This window comes from Oncorhynchus tshawytscha, linkage group LG26 (assembly GCF_018296145.1).
Source record: "Oncorhynchus tshawytscha isolate Ot180627B linkage group LG26, Otsh_v2.0, whole genome shotgun sequence".
NCBI classification, from domain to species: Eukaryota; Metazoa; Chordata; class Actinopteri; order Salmoniformes; family Salmonidae; genus Oncorhynchus; species Oncorhynchus tshawytscha.
In genome coordinates this window covers 20,949,401-20,966,884 of record NC_056454.1, presented here as the reverse complement: position 1 = coordinate 20,966,884, position 17,484 = coordinate 20,949,401, and the positions used below count along the sequence as shown (strand labels likewise).

General features: G+C 42.0%; 1 protein-coding gene across 1 annotated transcript; it reads right to left on the bottom strand.

Moving 5' to 3' along the window:
* Window positions 1-1,059: 1,059 nt before the first annotated feature.
* jam2b (junctional adhesion molecule 2b) lies at window positions 1,060-6,299 on the bottom strand. Its single transcript, XM_024389261.2, has 10 exons — window positions 6,033-6,299; window positions 3,489-3,554; window positions 3,261-3,371; window positions 2,885-3,034; window positions 2,588-2,775; window positions 2,352-2,460; window positions 2,040-2,150; window positions 1,930-1,948; window positions 1,712-1,751; window positions 1,060-1,529 (listed from the first exon to the last, which is right to left on the bottom strand). Exons 1-10 carry the CDS (start codon window positions 6,079-6,081, stop codon window positions 1,491-1,493), a joined length of 882 nt encoding a protein of 293 aa, XP_024245029.2. The 5' UTR covers window positions 6,082-6,299; the 3' UTR covers window positions 1,060-1,490.
* Window positions 6,300-17,484: the final 11,185 nt, after the last annotated feature.

Here is a 17,484-nt window from a genome sequence, read left to right as displayed (position 1 = left end):
ATATGCTAACGTGATTGCCATTGTTAGCTAGATAAAACGGTTGCCTAGCAACAAACCTCTTAAGAAGATTTGTAAGAAGATATTTGAGAAGTTCGTAAGAAAATCATTAAATATTAAGATATTGTTGAGGAATTGCACTTAGCAAACTATCTTATGAACTTCTTTTTTCTTAAGAAGCTCCTTACATTTTTGCTTAAAAAGTGTTTTGTGAATCTGGGCCCTGATATGATATTATGTCATGCAGAATTAAACTGGGGATCATGTCAGCACTATTCATTACATTTCTAGATGCAATGCTTCACCTTGCTGAATACATTCCAGATGTGATGTCCCAGGAGCCTTGGCCCCACTCTATTGTGATGCTTCCTGTTTTTCTTCCTCAGTTAAAGTCTGTTTTCTCAGTGTGATGTGATGCATGGCTAAAGGCTAGGTGACAGAGGCAAGCACAGAGAGACAGGGCAAGGGCACATCTTTAAGGAGACTTTGTTTCAGGCTTCTGGCTGTCAGCCATCATCTTCCACACACAGTAGCAAGACCACATTCACACATTCGGTGGCAAGACCAGGCTCCCACACACTGTGGCAAGACCACATTCACACACAAGTGCATGTGTACCAACAAGTTTACGTCAGCGGAGACGCACACAAACCATTCCAAATATTTGAATTAATGCTCAGAAAAACAGTTCAAGACCCCCACATGTAGAGGCAGCAGAACAACAATAAAATAACAAAATGAACAATAGTGCCGTAGTTTGTAGATCACTAATAGATACTGTTATACTGTATACAAGTTGACAATCTTTGCTAAGGTCTTTGTGCAGTCTGCCCCAGATAAATATCCTACACTGTACCGCCACCTGGTGGTTCAATCATGTAAAAAACAACAGGAGGAAAATCTGTGCCTGATAACAGCTTGAACATGTTAATTTCTTTTTGCTGACTACTTAGTACCTACCTACCTCTTTGTTCCTTGTAAATTATACAACATTTTAAAACTGAATAGAATCAGTATGAGGTTCATGGCCAAACTTAGCATTTTGTCAAATAGAAGGCATCATGTGGTAAAATAACTTTAATTAAAAACTAGCTATCTAAAAATGGTCAGTGCATAGACACCTGTTCAAACATCACATATCCTTCATCACACACATCCAAAGCCGCAAACAAATACTTTAAAAACATAATTATAAAAGCATCTCTGTAAAACAACAATAATAATACACATCGTTGCTTCTCAATACAGCCATAAACAGCAGAATGTTATATAAAGCACAAAAAGAGAAGAGTACACACAGCAAGTGACAGTTTTTGTGTGACAAATATATCATTGTGCATCATCCTTTGGCCACTAGGCGGTGTAAACAAGCTAAAATATGTATGTTGAACAATCCACCCTGCGTGTGTGTGTGTGTGTGTGTGTGTGTTGGAGGGGGACTTTGTGTGATTTCACTGCTTCAAGCTTTGATTTGAGTTTCACAAAGGAAACCCTCAAATCATGAAGGACTGGGTGTGCTTGTAGTTCTTGGGCTGCAGAAAGGGAAAGAGTATCCATCAGTTCACTAGACCTGTTGGTATTATCAACAACTCAGTCTTATCAACACGGTGGTGTGGTCAACAACTGCTCAAAGACCAGTCCAATGTAAAACATGACAACTTCTCTACCAAGCCCATACTGATAGTAGAAGAACTAGGGTTGGGAACACACTCACGTTTCTGGTGGGAGGAGGAGGTGGATTGTAGGAGTTGGTGCTAAAAGAAAAAATACAAACACCACTATGAATTATTTATCTTTTTTTTCTAATGAAATGAACTAATGAAATGAACTAATGAAATGAACTAATGAAATGAACTAATGAAATGAACTAATGAAATGAACTAATGAAAAACACAATGATAAGTTGCCAGAATGGATGTCTGAAACACGAACCTTCTTCCTTTCTGCTCCTCTGTTGGCAAACATGAAGAACAGGACAATTAGAACATATTGCTAATGTTATCAGTCAGTCACAAGCTCAGTCAGTAGTGGTAAGTGCTCACGCTTTTTGCAGCAGCCCCGTCGATGACAGAGGCACACACCCAGGCAGCACATGACAACGAGCAGGAAGAGACCTACAGCTCCGGCTATCAGTGTCGTCATACTCAACTGATCTGAAAGAGGGGGCACAGAGGCCAAGACGAAGAGATGGGATAGGGGCCGAGAGTGAACAGAGAAATGCAAGAAAGATAAGCATGATTGATGATTGGAAAAGAGAGAGAGGGTGAAAAAAAGGAAGAAAAAAGACAGAAAGGGTTCAAATTTCCACAAACATTCTAAAACACACACACACACACACACTGGATTGTACATACATTCTATGACCTTCATGTGATGGGCCACACAGCTCTTTGGCGCCCCCACACTGTTGGATGCCTCACAACGATACTGGCCTGAGTCAGCCTTGGACACACTCTTGAACTTCTGCTCCGGAGACACACAGGGAGAGTAGAGAATCGGTGTGGACAGAAAGAGAGTATGCAGTGTGAGAAAACGTCATTAACGTGCCTTTGATCAGGCACGTGAACCACCTCCATTACATGTTACTCACCAGTGTTCCCTTGTCAGTGTCCATGCTAAAGGAGGTGTCAGTTGTGTGTGTGGTGCTCAGCGCCTTGTTGTCTTTGTACCAGATGTAGGTAGGAGGGGGTACACTGAGTTTATCCTTACAGTGGAGCTCTACCCCTGCCCCAGACAAAACTGAGCTGGGCACCTCACAGGACGGGGTGTGGGGGGGCACTGGGGGAGGAGGATAGGATTACTAACGACAGCACAAAGGCCCCTCAGCACAAATACACAGACACCCTCAATCTCTCTCTCACACACACATCCACACGCACACTCTCACCCAGTACGTTGAGGGTGACGTTAATCTCTCCCAGGTTGGTGTGGTCTGCTGGAGCACTGACCTCACAGCGGTACAGCCCAGAGTCCTTCTGGGTAACGGCGTGCAGCGTCACTGTCGCACCCTCGATGTTGGCCCGACCTGCAAAGGATCCTGGGATACCACAGGTGTCAAGGGTTACAAAGATGAGAGAAAAAGTGTAGAGAGAGGAAAGAAGAAAAAACAACAAGAGGGGGAGGAATGTAGTAAGAGATGGTGTTAGAGGGGAAGAGATAAGAGAGACGGAGGAGAGGTGGAGCGGTGCAGTAGAGTAGAATCATGAAAAAGGTTGAAGAAAGAGAGGCGAGGAGGAAGAGAGAGAAGGAGGTCTTGTGGTCACCGCTGAATTTGCCATCGAAATAAACAAAGGTGATGTCCTTCCCTTTCTTCTTCCACTCGATACGAGGGTTAGTCTCCTTCTCTGTCTTGAACTGACAGGACAGCACAGCGTCTGACAGAGACCGAGAAAATAGAGAGAGAGAGACAAAAACAATGAACAAAACAGTTCATGAACTCACACAATTCATCCCCTCCCCTTCTCTTCGTCATCTAACTCCTCCTCTCATACCTGTGTTCTCATGGACCACCACTTTGGCCTTACTGGTGCTCACTGTCAGAGAGAGGGAGGCAGGACCTGAGACAGTGAGACAGTGAGACAGTGAGAGAGAGAGAGAGAGAGAGAGAGGTGATTCAAGAGTAAATAATACACACAGCAGCACTCAACATTAACTATCTGTAGCAATGTTTCTAACTTCTAACTTTCTTTCTTAAATACAAAAACTTTATGTAAACATGAACTGAACTGAGATTTTGTACTACACAGTCCAGATTGGGCTGAGGGGGGTATTTCAGAAGGTATTTGTTTGAGAAAGAGCAGACACAAATCCAGACACAGACAGACAAAGAGGCACGCACACACACACAATGAAAACACTCATTCACTTACTATACACACTCACTAACACATGTACACACACACAGAGCGAGGCGGTGTAAACCCACAGAATAGATATGCCCTGGTGCCTGGTGTTACCAGTAGGAATGTCGTGTGTAGGAGGAATGGAGGTGATGGATGGCAGACCACTGATCTCTACATGACCTGATTAACCTGCACACACACTTAAACTAACATTGGAATATACACATACTGAAACAACACGCACATATCAACACAGGAAAACATTCTGGGAGATTATTTGTTTACTCTCTCTCTCTTTCAGACACACACATTTTACATTTGAGTAATTCAGCAGATGCTCTCATCCAGAGTGACTTACAGTAGTGAGTGCATACACACGCAGACAGGAGATGGAGACGGCTGCTGGTCATCCACTATCACTGTCCTTAATATTTTTGACTCTGTGTTTGTGTGTGGGGGGGGGGGGTCCCATCTATACAAAGCCTCTCTGTATCACAGTAACTCTACACCAACATAGGGGTTTTAACTCTCTCTCTCTCTCTCTACCTCACACACACACACATCAGTCATCTAACCTAACTGTAATTGCTGATATTACATCAGATTTCTTTGGACCAGTGAACAGTGATAACGATTCCCATGGCTGTTTGGAAGAACAACCTCAAACACTACAGACAGTCTGTAACCCTTCCAGATAGCAACTGATTGAATCTCTGGCCAATTAGCAGCTGGGTCATGGAGGGGCTATTGACAACATTAAACAGGACCATTGCCTGCCTACACCAGGCATCAGAGAGGTTGGCTCTCCAGAACCCTGGAGCCCCTCAGAGATCTGGCCTTTCATCAGTCTCTGGGTCTCTGGGCTTGGACAGCATCAGAGGGTCTAAGGTAAATAGAAGATCTGTATGATTCCCGTCCCACTCTTCCCAACCCCAACCCACTCCCAGTCCAATCAAATCAAATCAAATCAAATGTATGTATAAAGCCATTCTTACATCAGCTGATATCTCAAAGTGCTGTACAGAAACCCAGCCTAAAACGCCAAACATGCAGGTGCAATCCCGAAACACATTACACACACTTCACCAAATCAAACTGTTTAAAGTGTGCTTAGTCTCAGGGACACATACACAAGAACATACAATGCACGCAATGCATATATATATATATATAGCTTACACACACACATACAGCGTGAGAGGCAAAGCTATGGTAAACACTATGATGGAAAATGAAGTGGGAGGCTGTCAATGTTTTGACCCACATTTGCACCCCAGTTCCCCAAACCCTCTTGCTGCTTAATGTGTAACCGTATGTGTTTAAACTGTAGTGCTCTGTGTTGTAAATGTGTCTGAAACTTTGTGTGTTCCTATTTTGACCAGGTCTCTTTTGTAAAAGAGACTGTTCATCTCAATGAGACTAACCTGTTAAAATAAATGTCAAATAGATTGAAAATCATCAAACATCAATACCATATAGCCTGTATGGTATTGAATACAACTATCCTGTATTAGTCATATGTATGAAGGTTGCAGTGTGCATGACAGCTCATTGACTCCCCTTGAAATCATATTTTCACAGTGGTATAAAGTACTTAAGTAAAAATACTTAAGTAGTTGTGGGGGGTCTCTGTACTTTACTATTTATATTTTTTACAACTTTTATTTTTACTTCACTACATTCCTAAAGAAAAGAATGTACATTTTACTTGTTACATTTTCCCTGACACCCAAAAGTACTTGTTACATTTTGAATGCATAGTAGGACAGGAAAATGGTCCATTCACACATTTATCAAGAGAACATCTCGGTCATCCCTACTGCCTCTGATCTGGTGGACTCACTAAACACACATGCTTCGTTTGTAAATTGTGTGCCCCTGGCAATCCATTAAAAAAAATGTCTTGTGCGGTCTGGTTTGCTTTATATAATGATTTATACTTTTACTTTTGATACTTAAGAATATTTTAGCAATTACATTTACTTTAGATACTTAAGTATATTTAAAAACAAATACTTTTAGATTTTTACTCAATTAGTATTTTACTGGATGACTTACACTTTTACTTGAATACATTTATATTAAGGTATCTTGACTTTTACTCAAATATGAGAATTGGGTACTGTATTTTCAGACAAAATATCCATTGGGCCAAGATAAAACAAATAAAAGTCTGCATCTCCATCTACTCACTCTGCAACAAGACGAGGAAGATAAGAGACAAAATCCCCATGCTGTCCATAGTTCTTCCAAACGAGTAAACAGTGTCCAGTGAATTTAAATAACTTAGAAAGATATTTGAGTGTCTGAGAACGTTCGCTCCAGACAAGACTGAAACACTTCCAGACGTTCAGAAGTTCTTGAAGTTTTCTATGTGCGCGCTCCCGATGGAGACCATTTCATCGAGCGGAGATACTCAGGCGCGCCCTCACCACGACACACGCGTCTGTGATTTTGGCTATAGTAGACAAACGTTTTGTCCTCGAAGAGGATTTTACCTCTTCAGTGTGTGTAGGCAGTAAACGGTTATGTACAACGTTATTAACGAATAATGGGCCAATGTATATACCGTCAAATACACCACCCAGCAAACACACAACGTTCTCTAAAAGTTGTGGGACTTAAATATGCACTATGCAGAAATCCACCATTTCCTAGTTGCAAAAATTCTAATAGTTAGCCTAATTTCAGTTTATGTGACAAAACAAGCAAGCATAGTGTAGAGAATCACTGTATGATCTACTAAACTGCTGTGAAATATATTTTCCATAACCAAAAATATTGTATTTTCAGCTGTTTGAAGCTGGTGTACAAAACCGAAATTAAAAGATGCAAAACAAAATGTAAGAATGGAAGGTATAGAAATAGCACACAATACAGAACTACTGCTTCTTAGACTTTCTTTCAATATGAATGCCAGAACTGTAACACACATTTCTATGTGAATTTGGTTGGGTCGCCCCAAAAAGTGACATATTACAGCTTTAATGTGTCATTGCTACTATCATGTATGTTAGATATAGCCTACAGTAGCCAAAATAGTGATGATCAATTTGTAATTTTCTACCAATTTGTAGCAAACATCTTTTCTCTATCAATTTGTGACAAAGGTGTACTTGTTGTCTTGTTGAAGTAACAAGTTCTAAGTTGTGATAACATTCATATTTCTGTTTATGCTCATTGTACAATCTAGGCTACAGCACTGTTTTTGCACATTTTTATTTAAAAATATGTGGTTGTTGTAAGTAGGGCCATGCTTTTTAGGTACTTTTTGAGACACTTTTCTTTTACCGGTATTTCCAGCATTATCCACTAGTGTTGCTGCAGGTAAGAAATCCTAGGAAATGTTATTTAATTGAGATAAGCTGTCTCCAATCAACCAATCAATGTCTGGTTGTGCATGTGTGCAGGCCTGAACCAGGGTAGACGTAGCTCTGAGAATGTTCTTCGCACAAAAACTATTATTTGGCAGGGAATGCTATTTGTAGATCAGTAATTCTACTACACCTCACTTTACTCAACCTGATGCTCTCCAACGGACTCGGAAGTTGTAGCTAGAAATGTGTCAATTAGGGGCAGTTAAAGGGGAGAGTCAATGAAATCAATCAAGTATATTGTAGCGAATTCAGGTGTAGCCCCGACCGGGACTTGAACCAAGGTCTAGGTGGGGGGTTTGGACCTATTGGCGTAACAGTTAAGGTGTTGGTTTGACAGTCTCTGTAATGCGATGCTACTGGCGGCAGAGAAGTCAGGCACAGGAGAGCAGAAACTGATTTACAACAGTTGTGTTTAATAACCATAAACCACCATCAACAGAACAATAAAATAAATGGGTCAAACAAAACGCGGTACATACCAGCATACCGTGCATAATCACTACAACAAACAATTACGGACAAGGAAATGGGGGGGAACAGAGGGTTAAATACACAACATGTAATTGATGGAATTGGAACCAGGTGTGATGGAAGCCAAGACAAAACCAATGGAAAATGAAAAGTGGATCTGCGATGGCTAGAAGGTCGGTGACGTCAATCGCCGAACACCGCCCGAACAAGGAGAGGGACCAACTTCGGGGGAAGTCGTGACAGTCACTGGACATTACAGGAGGCTGCTGAGTTGCGGATGGCTCTTAATAATGTCCGGAACGGCGCAAATGGAATGACATCAACCACACGGAAAACATGTGTTTGATACCATTCCACAAATTCTTCTCCAGCCAATACCACAAGCCCGTCCTCCCAAATGAACATGTCACCAACCTCCTCTGCTGGCGCATTCACACACACAGATGGAGTCAAGAAAACACACTGCCATTGTTCTGTCCTATAGACAGAGGTGGCTTTGGGGAGGTCAATAGGTTCCACACACACACACTCACACACTCACACACACACACACACACACACACACACACACACACACACACACACACACACACACACACACACACACACACACACACACACACACACAGGGGATCAGAGAGGGACAGCTGGATGGGCTACTGTGTCTCTGCTCCCCTAGATCATGGGTATTATGTGTCTCACCACTCACATTCACACAGACAAGTACATACAGTTATGCATTTAACATGTAGGTGCATTCACACACACACACACACACACACACACACACACACACACACACACACACACACACACACACACACACACACACACACACACACACACACACTGCTGTGGCACCTGTTTCCAAGCCACTGTCTGTGCAGCTGCTGTGTTGAGAGAGGACCCTGCTGCTGTTAGTTCAACACACACACACACATGATGGAGGGGTTGACAGGAAACCCCATTGCTATTACCCACAACCATTCCCTCTGACCACAGGGAAACATTAATCAACAGCTATACCAGTATTTTTACCATATTTACTACCTTTTCTTGTAAGGCTACTAAAATGGATAAGAGACTGATTACAAAATGTAAAGCTGCAATAAATAAAGTAGCAGATCAAAGCACACGAAACAAAACGTGATAGATAGATTAATGACAGGCTGATAGATCAAGATATAAATGCAGCATAATTCCTTGTTTTTGCTAGCAATTTCTTTAGGAGCTAAATTATCTGTAAACTAAACTAATAAACACTGAAGGGGAGGGACTACTGGGTTGTTTTAAGACTGGACCTCAGTCTCTTGTCCAGTGTCCTATCAGACACTGGACAAGTGTCCGGCTGTTGTGTAGTGACCTGAATCAGGAGGTTGATCCCTAGTGGGATTGGATCATACCAACCAATACTGTACTTCTGTCTGACATACATTTTCATTTCAGAAAACAGGTTTGGCTAAGTCCATTGTCATTAAATCTTTAATCACATTCAAAATACCAAAAGGAAATTGACAATTGCAGGATTACAAAACAATGACCACTTTACAGTTACATTTCCATTCTGTAGCCTGGTATTATACATCTGCCTCTGTGACAAGCAGGATCTACATTTACTATTTCATTTTATGTACATTTTATAGACTCATTCTGCAAGGCCCCACACACGTGACCAAAATGCGCTGTTTACAAAGAGTCTGCCAGCGACTGTTGCTGATGTATAACATGATAATTATTACATATTGAGATAGGGATATTGTTTTTTTTACTGTAAAGTCTGGGAAACCAGGAAGCAGAGGGAGAAAAATAGAGGGCTGCTGAAGAGATACTGAGATAGGGGACAAATGTGTTTAGGAATTTACCTGCACATGATAGGAGTGGAGGGGGGATTTAGGGGAGGGTGGTAATAAAGGACCAGCTCTTTATAGGGCCAGGAGAGCTCAAAACAAGATCATACAGAGACACACATCACAAAGCAGACAATTGGAGCCGTTACCTTGACTACATTCACAGGTAAGGCAATAACAACAAAGCATGAAATTATACTTTTTTTCTTCACAAAGAGCAAGGTTGTTGATTTGTTCAGTTCAGGCTGACATCAGAGTGATATGAGGGATATTATACATATATTTACGCACCTCCAAGACATATGATATACACTAATGGTCTTGTTACTTTAGACATAAACGAATGTAGGGAGGTCGGTCGCCTAGCAATCCAAGGGTTGCATGTTTGAATCTCTTCAGGGACAACTGTAGCAGTTGAGCTAATCCTTCTTCTAACATTTTATGTAAATTCTCCAAAACTTTGTCATTACAATGAAAAAAGCAGCCTGGCCTCAGAGAAAGACGTATAATACTATACCTCCTCCAAGATGTATGATAATGTCATGTTCTGACCTTAGTTCTTTTGTTATGTCTTTGTTTTAGTATGGTCAGGGCGTGAGTTGGGTGGGTTGTCTATGTTAGTTTTTCTATGATTTGCTATTTCTATGTTTGGCCTGGTATGGTTCTCAACCAGAGGCAGCTGTCTATCGTTGTCCCTGATTGAGAACCATATTTAGTTAGCCGGTTATCTTTTGTGTTTCGTGGGTGATTGTTTTCTGTGGTGTGTCTGCACCAGCCAGAACTGTTTTCGGTTGTTTCTCTTTGTTATTTTTGTTATTTTCCGTGTTAGTGTTTGTTACCACACGGGACCATTTTGTTTGTTTCACTTTGTTAGTTTGTCTTATTAAAATGGACACTTACCACGCTGCAAATTGGTCCGACCTCTCTTACTCCTCATCAGAGGAAGACGACGAACGTTACAGAATCACCCACCACCAAAGGACCAAGCAGCGTGGTAACGGGCAGCAGCAGCAGCAGTGATCTCAGGACTCCTGGACATGGGAGGAGATCCTGGACGGCAAAGGACCCTAGGTACAGCCGGGAGAATATCGCCGCCCCAAGGCAGAGCTGGAGGCAGCGAAAGCCAAGAGGCGGTGTTATGAGGAGGCAGCGCGGCTGGAAGCCCGAGAGGCAGCCCCAAAAATGTCTTGGGGGAGGCACACGGGGAGTGTGGCGAAGTCAGGTAGGAGACCTGCGCTAACTCCCCGTGCTTACCGTGGAGAGAGAGGGACCGGCCAGGCACCGTGTTATGCCGTCACTTTGTTATTTTGTATTTTTGTAGTGTTCAGTTTATCTTATTAAAATGGACACTTACCACGCTGCGTATTGGTCCAATCTCTCTTACTCCTCATCAGAGGAAGACGACGAACGTTACAGAAGCTACATTATACAATTAGTATGATATTGTACAACCAGGTAAGGCGTATGATACTATAGATCCTCTAATTTATATGATCTTGTACGACTGTTATTCCATTCATAAAGTAACGTAATATATCATACTAAACTAATGGAGGGAAACAAATTTGCATACCAAATCCTACATATTGCTTACTCTGTGTTTCTAAGTGTTATTTGTCTCCCTGTCTAGATGAATATGAAGACTCTGGTCTTGCTATTGTTAAGCCTAGCAGGCAAGGTGTCTCAGAAGTTCTACATTTCTATGTTCTATAAAGTTTTCTAAGTTATCTCATACAATATTCTACCGTCAGAATACCCTGATAATGGTTTCCAAAGTTCTTATTCTTCTACATAGTGGTGTGCTGAATGCATGACAAATGAGTAAAACACCATTCTCTGTCAGATCGCTGTGGCCCCTCTGTGCTACTACATGTTTTGTGTGCACTCTGTTTGCAACACCAGTACAATAGTATCTTATTTTGAACCAGTTTGCTACATCAGAAAAATTATCTTGGGCAGGCAGGCAGGTGCAGGCAGCGATCGATCGGTTGAAGAGCATGCATTTAGGTTTACTTGTATTTAAGAGCAATTGGAGGCCACGGAAGGAGAGTTGTATGGCATTGAAGCTTGCCTGGAGGGCAATTGTCCCAGCTTTGTCTGGGTTAGTGGGCGGTGTAAACTGTCATTGTAAATAAGAATTTGTTCTTAACTGACTTTCCTTGTTAAATAAAATAAAAAATGTACTCCGTTCCATCTGACTGCGCAATCCACTGTCTCATCAGCCCAGTCAGGCAAATTATAAACTTGATCTCCACTATAAAAAGCATCGATACATTATCTCATATTTCTTTTAGACTAACATTTAGTTTTCAAAAGAGGAGATTTGTATTAACCTTGCTGTCTGTCTCTCCGACATTTGCAAAATCAAATCAAATCAAATGTATTTATATAGCCCTTCGTACATCAGCTGACATCTCAAAGTGCTGTACATATTGTTTCAATATTCAAATTCAATTTCCAGCTGTCTCATAGTAATGAACGTGTAGGAGTCGTGAGTCAGGATGACAGACAGACAGCGTTTCTCAGCCAGTCGAAATCATGAATCAGCTGGCATAATTTTTTTTATGGATATATACAAAGAAATGTCAAATGAAAAAAGGTGAAACGAAACGAAGTGCAGCTAGTTTGCAGTCTTCACAGCTTCAGTGTTTGAAGTTATTGTGTTAGCTGTGTTGTAGCTCCTCTGAACAACAGAGTCCTGACAAGAGAGCACATTTTCTATGCCAGGCGAAATCACGCCTCATTAGCTCATTGTTATGGATGTGTACAAATAAATGTCACTAGAAAACAGCTTATGCAAATGCGAATGCGGCCACTGTTATTATTTTTGACGTTGACATGACTTTAAATTAGCCGTAGTTGGCTAGCTAGCAAGTATGGCAATGGAACATTTAGAACGAATGTCTGTAGATACAGAACAAAAAGACTGAAGGACTGGGTCGCGTCTCTGGCAACCGAACCGATAGAACGCACAAACGACCAGCCGGCCGGGGTAGCAACCCCTGCCAATATATCCTCCAAACACCAGATAATCGGGCATTATCACTTAAATAGTAGTACGCCAGTGCTACATTTGTAGCTGAATTTCAACGAATAGAGTACATTTTGCTAATGTAACTTCAGAATGAAAATATTAATTGCACCTATTTTTTACATTCTGGCAATAAAGAGCATATGTTTAACATAATAAAAACAAGTTTTCTCGTCTTAAGGGGTAAAACCCCCAAAAAGTCTATAGTAATTGCCAATAAAATGCCATTGAAGTAACAAGGTTGTGGTTTTCATCTTAAATCAGCCATAAATCCACTTGTGACGGGGGATGCAAGCTTGTGTGCAACAGGGTGAGGCAGTTGAATATATTGTTAAAACATTTGTTAAAGAATTTCTAGCCTATAAGGGTTGTTTTGCTCAACATGATCAGTTTTCCACCATGAAACAAATCTCCACAAAGAGTAACCAGCCCACCTGCTTTTACTCTATGACTATTATATGTTCAATGTTTCTTTTGAAAAAATAATTTAAAAAGTTATAGTTTCACCATATTTAAACAAGAGTTCAGTTCACATAACAGGGTTGAAGTGAGAAAAACAAGAGTTTTTTTTCTTTTCTCAATCTGATTTATAGAGTTTTCCATGTGGTCTATATTAAAGGGCACTTCCTTTAATATAATGGCTTCTTTATTTTATTTATCCATTATTTTACCAGGTAAAGTGACTGAGAACACGTTCTGATTAGCAGCAATGACCTGGGGAATAGTTACAGGGGAGAGGAGGGGGATTAATGAGCCAATTGTAAAATGGGGATTATTAGGTGACCGTTTGAGGGCCAAATTGGGAGTTTAGCCAGGACATCAGGGTTAACACCCCTACTCTTACGATAAGTGCCATGGGATCTTTAATGACCTCAGAGAGTCAGGACACCCATTTAACGTCACATCCGAAAGACGGCACCCTACACAGGGCAGTGTCACTGAGCCTTCCAGTGCAGGAGAATCTAGGGGATCCCAGCCTGGATGTGCAGGTGATTCCAGTAAGTCATGAAAAGTCAACTGAATGGATGCCAGTGGTACAGGAGAAACCAGAGACAGAAGACACTGTGGGGCTGGAGACCCAGGAGGATCTAATGGAACTGAGCCCTGTCGAGCAGGAGAAACTAGAAGAACTGAGCTCTGTGAGCCTTGTCAAGCAGGAGAAACCAGAATAACGTATCCCTGTGAGCCCTGTCAGCAGAGGAGGCTCAGCCTGAGCAGGAGATGGAGGCTGAGATGGAGGGGGACCTACTGAGGATGGAGATGGAAGATCCAGAAATGGGGGAATTAGAGATGGAAGAAGTAGAGACGAAGAAGATACAAGATCCAGAGCAGGGGTTAGATATGAAAAACCAGAGATGGAGATGGGAAAACTAGAGATGGAAGAACCAAAGATGGCAATGGAGGAGCCAGAGATGGAGAAACCAGAAGTACAGATGGAAACAAGGGTATAAATGGCAGCTGAATTAGAAATGGAGCCAGAGGTGGAGATGGCACTTGCAATGGACAAGGGGCTAACACAACAAGAGAAGGGCCCTCTTATAAAGGGTGAATATGTGATGGCTGAAGAGCCAATCATGGAGTTGGAACCATTTGGGGCGGCAGGGTAGCCTAGTGGATAGAGCTGACAAGGTACAAATCTGTCGTTCTGCCCCTGAACAGGCAGTTAAACCACTGTTCCTAGACTGTCATTGAAAATAAGAATTTGTTCTTAACTGACTTGCCTAGTTAAATAAAGTTTTTAAAAAATATTTAAAAAATACTACCAGAGGACGGTCTGATTTAAGAGTATGGGAGAGGAGGCAGGCCTATGGATGACAACAAGATGGCTCCAGAGATGATGTATCAGTTTGATCTGGAAGATGAGCCAATGTCAGAACTGGAGCCATTGCTAGGGGAGGGGCCTGGTTTGGAGGAAGACGATGTGTATTTAATGGCGGAACAACCAAATCATGGAGCTGGAGCCTGGGATTAGGGAGATAGCCTTTGGAGAGGATCCAATCATGACAGATTACACCATCACAGGGGAGGAGCCAGTGATGGAACTGATGCAAGACATGGGGCTTAAGATAGAGGGGGAGTACTTCCTGACTGAGAAACCCATCATGGAGCTGGAACCTGGAATGAGGGAGGTGCCTTTCAATCAGCATTATCCAAGGACAGACTAAGGCTGTGATGGTAGAATAACCAATGATGGAGATGGATCCACTAGAACAAGGGTTCTCAAACTTTTTCACCCAGGTCCCCCTTTCCAGCATTGGGGAACATCCCCCCCTTGCGCGTGTGCCCATGTGCCACGTCTATTTCTATAGGCAAAAGCACTGTTCATGGCACAAACTGTTCACACCTCTCTTTTTGATGGAGAGAATTTTGCATGTTTAAAGCAAATTTTCTTGCAATTCTATATAATTTTGCCATGCCTAATGTGTATTCATGTGATATTCAAGTGACTAAAAAATGACAATATTTATTGGCTGAAAAACAAAATAGAAATAGCCCTCTAAGGTATGTGATGACTAACGTGGCAAGAGGAACTGATGATGCACTGCCCAATTTCGAAATTGCACCTTGTGCATTCTACTATTACAACTTTCAAGAGTAAGATTGAGTTCCTTTAAAAAATAATTAACAAAAACACTTTTTGGGGTGGGGGTGGACCCTCGCCCTACAGTTTGGGAACAACTGCTTTAGAAGGGGAGACGCCTCTTAGGGAAGAGAGTTTGCTATTGGTGGAGGGCTTTCGAGTAAGAGAGAGGCCTCTCATGGAGCAGCCAAGCATGGCGAGGGCCCCATGATGGTCGGAGCAGGGTACATAGTGGTGGAGCCAGAGCCCTCAGAGGTGGAATAGGGAAGGGGGGGGCTAATGAAGAACATGGCCCGAATTGAACCCACAGGTTAGAGGGGTGGGAGGGGGGGAGGTCCACACACTACATGTAAAATTATGTTGCAATTCTGCTTTCTACCATAGGGAGGAGCTCCTGCAGTGGTGTGGTCCTAGAGGGTAAATGCTACTAATTCTTTAGAGGCACAAAAAATGCTGCTGATGCAGAGGTGAGTGGAAACTCATTCCTCCTCATGTTGTATTTAGTTTTCTCAATCTCTCCAGCTTGTCTCTTTTTGAATCATTCACCATCTCTAATTCAACAAACATGTAAACATTTAATCAGTGTTTTCTCTGCTCCTCTGCAGTTCTACTGCCAGGCTAACTTCCCTCGTGGCCACCTGGCATCTATCACCAGTCAGACCATCCACAGACAGGTCATGGACCTAATGCTTCAGCAGAATTGTGAATACACACTCCTGGGTGTGAGGGCTGCACTACCTGGATGTGAGTGTTTGTGCGCATCCTGTTTTTTTTCTTCATATTTGTGTAGACACTATTTTCTATTCTTTGCTCTGTCAGACTGGTGCCCACTGCCCTGAGGATTGGCTGCCTGAAGAGCCAGTGGAGGATTGTCTGGAGCTTTTGGTAGTTGGTACGTATGACTGAAAGCCAACTAATCATGCAGTGTTTTCTTAAATACTGTATATCCATATTGCGTATTGGGAATGGAAGGATAGCTATGGATAGTATAATGACGTATACAATTAAATAATACTTTGTTCTTCTGCTATTATTAATTTGTTTGTTTGCTGTTCAGGAAAAGGGAAGTTCAATAATATGCCATGCTGTGATCTGCAAGTGTTCATCTGCACTTACCCTGTCTAGAAACGGAGTAGGACAAAGTTGCCCCTAGTAGAGACTGATCTAAGGTCAGATTGCATTCTTCACCCCAATGTTGATGATTTGGGGAGGGTAAGCTGATCCTAGATCTGTACCTAAGTTCATCCTCTATCCCGAGCTCTAGGAATACAGCGGTCTTAGTTTCTGTGACCCTTGCACTTTGAACCTGTGGCCCCTCTTGAACCTATGGCCTCTCAACTGTCAGTTCCACTCTGAATCTCAGGAAGTTTCTAGTTTGAGCAACTTGGGATTCAGTTCCCTGACTTGGTGAAAGCCATTCTTAAACATGTCACTGCATTCACACTGTAAGATGTTATTTCAAAAATATTAGTTATTTCGTTTACTTTTAGGGCTATAGGAAGACACTTGTTATATTTTGAAGACGGGATAACTATGTTCATATGTTAGTGTAAAGGTTATATAAGTGACTAATTAATTATGTAAATAGTACGACTAACTTCTCTAGTGTGGGTTTTGCTCATTGGTCTCCTTTTTGATGACTCCATTAAAGCTGCACTTTAGGGTCATAGCAAAGGGCAGACTGGGGGGAGCTTTGGCTGAGCACTGTTTACTGACAACATACAACCCATACACTACACAGCACATACACTGAGTGTACAAAACATTGCTCTTTCTGACCAGGTGAAAGCTATGAACCCCTATTGATGTCACCTGTTAAATCCACTTCAATCAATGTAGATGAAAGGGAGGAGACAGGTTAAAGAAGGAATTTGAAGCCTTGAGACATGAATTGTGTATGTGTGCCATTCAGAGGGTGAAGGGATGGGCAAGACAAAATAGGTAAGTGCCTTTGAACGGGGTATGATAGTAGGTACCAGGCGCACCAGTTTGAGTGTGTCAAGAACTGCAATGCTTCTGGGTTTTTCACACTCAAACAGTTTCCCATGTGTATCAAGAATGGTCCACCACCCAAAGGATGGCCAGCCAACATGACACAACTGTGGGAAGCATTGGAGTCAACATAAGCCAGCAACCCTGTGGAACACTTGCGACACCTTTTAGAGTCCATGCCCCAATGAATTGAGGCTGTACTAAGAGGAAAAGGCGGTAAGACTCAATATTAGGGAGCTGTTCCTAATGTTTTATACCCTCAGTGTATACAACCCATATTAGACCCATATATGACTGACATTCAGCCCATATAAATAGTGTATCTGTGTGTGAATATGTACCAGTG

Excerpts from the sequence above, each read along its gene's own strand:
- jam2b (XM_024389261.2), bottom strand. The coding sequence starts at position 6,081 with ATGGACAGCATGGGGATTTTGTCTCTTATCTTCCTCGTCTTGTTGCAG. Across the intron at positions 3,555-6,032 it reads CTTCCTCGTCTTGTTGCAGA|GTCCTGCCTCCCTCTCTCTG; the intron begins GTGAGTAGATGG and ends TCACTGTCTCAG. Across the intron at positions 2,151-2,351 it reads TCACATGAAGGTCATAGAAT|ATCAGTTGAGTATGACGACA; the intron begins GTATGTACAATC and ends CCCCTCTTTCAG.